This window comes from Nerophis ophidion, linkage group LG02 (genome assembly GCF_033978795.1).
Source record: "Nerophis ophidion isolate RoL-2023_Sa linkage group LG02, RoL_Noph_v1.0, whole genome shotgun sequence".
Classification (NCBI taxonomy): Eukaryota; Metazoa; Chordata; class Actinopteri; order Syngnathiformes; family Syngnathidae; genus Nerophis; species Nerophis ophidion.
In genome coordinates, this window is record NC_084612.1 from 75,771,601 (window position 1) to 75,776,210 (window position 4,610).

At 43.4% G+C, this 4,610-nt stretch overlaps 1 protein-coding gene across 5 annotated transcripts in view; it reads right to left on the bottom strand.

The window, feature by feature from the left end:
- Positions 1 to 4,090, bottom strand: part of sugt1 (SGT1 homolog, MIS12 kinetochore complex assembly cochaperone) — an 82,874-nt gene extending 78,784 nt beyond the window's left edge. For 4 of the 5 annotated variants that reach the window (XR_009804866.1, XM_061891227.1, XM_061891237.1 and 1 more), the window contains exons 1-2: positions 3,981 to 4,090; positions 3,843 to 3,891 (exon numbers count right to left, since the gene is read on the bottom strand). Coding sequence is in view for 4 of the 5 variants with exons in the window: in XM_061891227.1 (XP_061747211.1) it covers positions 3,843 to 3,891; positions 3,981 to 3,994 (63 nt within the window). In the remaining variant the exon portion in view is untranslated. The remainder of the gene's footprint in view (positions 1 to 3,842; positions 3,892 to 3,980) is intronic. The other variant, XM_061891218.1, reaches the window with a different exon arrangement.
- Between the last annotated feature and the right edge of the window lie 520 nt (positions 4,091 to 4,610).

The window sequence follows — 4,610 nt, forward strand, 5'->3', positions numbered from 1 at the left end:
TTACTTTCTGTTTTAGCATGTACCAACCACACTTCAGTTATAATATAATGATCACTTATTATTCTGTTGTTTTGATACTTTACTATAGTTTTGGAGGATGCCAGAAATGTGGGTATCGATCCAATACCAAGTAGTTACAGGGTCATACATTGGTCATATTTAAAGTGCTGATGTGTCCAGGGACATATTTTCTTGAGTCCATAAACATAATACAACGTTTTGAAAAATAAAAAAACATTTTGTGATGATAAAAAATATTGTAGTATCGACAAGTTATGGCTCTTGTACTTGATATTGTTACAATCGATATCTGTGTAGACCTACCCTTTTGTTTACATTCAGGAAGGCTAGCTTGCTGTCAGTTGTTAGCTATTGTATCCTCCTACAGTGTGTATTGAAGCATGTTTAGCTAGTATTTGTCTTGCAGTGATGATACTTATAAAAAAAATGATTTGTGGTTTAGAAGTACCGTATTTTTCGGATCATAAGTCGGTCCGGAGTATACGTCCCACCGCCCGAAAATGCATAAAGTAGGAAAAAAACATGTATAAGTCGCTATGGAGTATGAGTCGCATTTTTGGGGGAAATTTGTTTGATAAAATCCAACACCAAGAATGGACATTAGAAAGGCAATTTTAAATAATTAAAGAGTAGTGAAATAAGTGTACGTTATATGACTCATAAATAACCAACGGAGAAGGTGCCTGGTATGTTAACGTAACATATTATGGTAAGAGTCATTCAAATAACTATAACATATAGAACATACTATAATGTACGTTTACCAAACAATCTTGTAACCCCTAATCAATCAATGTTTACTTATATAGCCCTAAATCACTAGTGTCTCAAAGGGCTGCACAAACCACTACGACATCCTCGGTAGGCCCACATAAGGGCAAGGAAAACTCACACCCAGTGGGACGTCGGTGTCAATGATGACTATGAGAACCTTGGAGAGGAGGAAAGCAATGGATGTCGAGCGGGTCTAACATGATACTGTGAAAGTTCAATCCACAATGGATCCAACACAGTCGCGAGAGTCCAGTCCAAAGCGGATCCAACACAGCAGCAGCGGAGCCAGCAGGAAACCATCCCAAGCGGAGGCGGATCAGCAGCGCAGAGATGTCCCCAGCCGATACACAGGCAAGCAGTACATGGCCATCGGATCGGACCGGACCCCCTCCACAAGGGAGAGTGGGACATAGGAGAACATTACGGGTCTACTGAAAATGTGAGCACATCTGCTCGGTCAAAAGTATACGTACATTATCAATTTTGGTGATGTAGAAAAGTCACGATCAAATCAAATTGGCTTCATAGCATGGCCTCTTCACTTCATGTGTTCTTATGATTGATGACACCTGTTGATTTCTTAGAGCATTCTTCTTCTTTCCCGTAGAGTCAGATGTCCAACTTAGTGTCGCGTAGCAATACCTGTGGAGGGGGTACGGTCCGATCCGGTGGCCATGTACTGCTTGCCTGTGTATCGGCTGGGGACATCTCTGCGCTGCTGATCCGCCTCCGCTTGGGATGGTTTCCTGCTGGCTCCGCTGTGAACGGGACTCTCGCTGCTGTGTTGGATCCGCTTTGGACTGGACTCTCGCGACTCTGTTGGATCCATTGTGGATTGAACTTTCACAGTATCATGTTAGACCCGCTCGACATCCATTGCTTTCCTCCTCTCCAAGGTTCTCATAGTCATCATTGTCACCGACGTCCCACTGGGTCATTATTGTCACCGACGTCCCACTGGGTGTGAGTTTTCCTTGCCCTTATGTGGGCCTACCGAGGATGTCGTGGTGGTTTGTGCAGCCCTTTGAGACACTAGTGATTTAGGGCTATATAAGTAAACATTGATTGATTGATTGCTGGCAGTAAGTCGGACACGTTTCCAGTGAAGGTTGGACTCCGCCAAGGCTGTCCTTTGTCACCGATTCTGTTCATAACTTTTATGGACAGAATTTCTAGGCGCAGTCAAGGCGTTGAGGGGTTCCGGTTTGGTGGACACGGGATTAGGTCTCTGCTTTTTGCAGATGATGTGGTCCTGATGGCTTCATCTGGCCGGGATCTTCAGCTCTCACTGGATCGGTTCGCAGCCGAGTGTGAAGCGACTGGAATGAGAATCAGCACCTCCAAGTCCGAGTCCATGGTTCTCGCCCGGAAAAGGGTGGAGTGCCATCTCCGGGTTGGGGAGGAGACCCTGCCCCAAGTGGAGGAGTTCAAGTACCTAGGAGTCTTGTTCACGAGTGGGGGAAGAGTGGATCGTGAGATCGACAGGCGGATCGGTGCGGCGTCTTCAGTAATGCGGACGTTGTATCGATCCGTTGTGGTGAAGAAGGAGCTGAGCCGGAAGGCAAAGCTCTCAATTTACCGGTCGATCTACGTTCCCATCCTCACCTATGGTCATGAGCTTTGGGTCATGACCGAAAGGATAAGATCACGGGTACAAGCGGCCCAAATGAGTTTCCAGGTCTCTCCCTTAGAGATAGGGTGAGAAGCTCTGCCATCCGGGAGGAACTCAACGTAAAGCCGCTGCTCCTCCACATCGAGAGGAGCCAGATGAGGTGGTTCGGGCATCTGGTCAGGATGCCACCCGAACGCCTCCCTAGGGATGTGTTTAGGGCACGTCCAGCTGGTAGGAGGCCACGGGGAAGACCCAGGACACGTTGGGAAGACTATGTCTCCCGGCTGGCCTGGGAACGCCTCGGGATCCCCCGGGAAGAGCTAGACGAAGTGGCTGGAGATAGGGAAGTCTGGGCTTCCCTGCTTAGGCTGCTGCCCCCGCGACCCGACCTCGGATAAGCGGAAGATGATGGATGGATGGATGATTGATTGATTGATACATTCTTACTGTAATATTTCTCCATTTCGTTTCCATTTAAACCCCCATTATTTACTTTTTACTTTAATTTAAATTGATCTCAACTCTGTACACTGCTGCTGGAATTTTAATTTTCCTGAAGGAACTCTCCTGAAGGAATCAATAAAGTACTATCTATCTATCTACAAGGGGCAGATGTTGATTATATGGCCGGCGGTCAGGTTCCCCGCACTGTCCGCCAAGCCCCACGTCTTCATTGATGACCCAAAAAGACCGACCCCAGTCCGTAGACGGTTCAGCGTGGTCCATTGCTGGCGTGGTAGGTCGTCTCCTGGGTCCCAAATGTCCTGGTTCCAGGCTGCTGCCAACCAATCTCTGAACCCATTTAAATAGGGCTGAAGTGTGGGCGGGATGGCGTAGTGCAGGGGTCACCAAAGCGAGGTCGCCCGTAAGGACCAGATGAGTCGCCCGCTGGCCTGTTCTAAAAATAGCTCAAATAGCAGCACTTACCAGTGAGCTGCCTCTATTTTATTTTATTTTATTTATTTACTAGCAAGCTGGTCTCGCTTTGCTCGACATTTTTAATTCGAAGGTGCTTTGGTCACATGTTCAATAGAGCCCTAATAAATTCAAACAAAGAACCAAACGTCTTGAATGTTTTTTTTGTGACCAACAAATATCTAGAAATAATTGAAAAACTCAAGACAGCCATGACATAATGTTCTTTACACGTGTATGTAAACTTTTGACCACGACTGGAGGTCGATGTTGTGTACCAAGTACGCGTTACCATGGTGACGCGTGCCAATTACAACCTAAACCCCAGAGAATATATTTCGTATTTGATATGCTTGTTCGATAAAAAAACAACAACTTTGAAGTAATATCGCCAAACACACGAGTTAACAAGGCCGAAGCTAAGTTATTAATTAGTGTATTGTTAACACGTGTGTGTTCCCACACGACGTCCATTCTCCATGTTAATATTGTTATTAATCAAAGACTACTCGATGTTTACCTCAAGTGCTTGCTGGGGGTCGTCGTCAATGTGGCTGTCTGGGAAACTACTAAAAAAGAAGAAAATACTGGAAATTAAACAGAGCACGTATTTTGATAAATATTGGTATAAATGGTGTGTTTTTAAGTATAAACTTGCCGTTCAGTCGCCATTGCTTTGCTGGCAATGTAGTTGGCCGGGCGGAGGTTTTAAGCGGCAGGACCTATGGTGATACGTCACTTCCTGTGAAGTTGCTAGAAGCCGGAAATTAGTTTTTTGGTTTTTTGTTTTCCTTTTAACGTCTCCAAACAAATGCCTGAGGTGTAGATTGTTCGTTATGATGAAAGTGCCTTTTTTTGGTGTGTATTATAATTTTATAAGTATTTGTTGTTCAATACAAAAAAAAAAAAAACATGCTAAACGCAAAGTAAAAGCTTAAAATATAGCTTCCGGTTAAATTTGTCGTCACATAGATAACCACGCATTTTTGCATTTTAGATAAACTTTTTTTTCGAGTTTTTTTTTTGTTTGTTTAACTGGACAAATAATATAAAAAAAAAAAAAAAATGATATAAAAAATAGTAATAAAAATCCATAAAAGGAAAAAAAAAAGTCTCCAAACAATGGTGGAAGACATTTTAATTGAACACACAGACAGCGTACGTTGAAAAATAAACAAAAGGTAAGTGACAATACAAAAAGATTAAATAATATCTAAAAAAATCATAAAAATAGATTAAATACAAATAAAAATATATTTTAAAAATTAGAATCGTCCAAAACAACTTT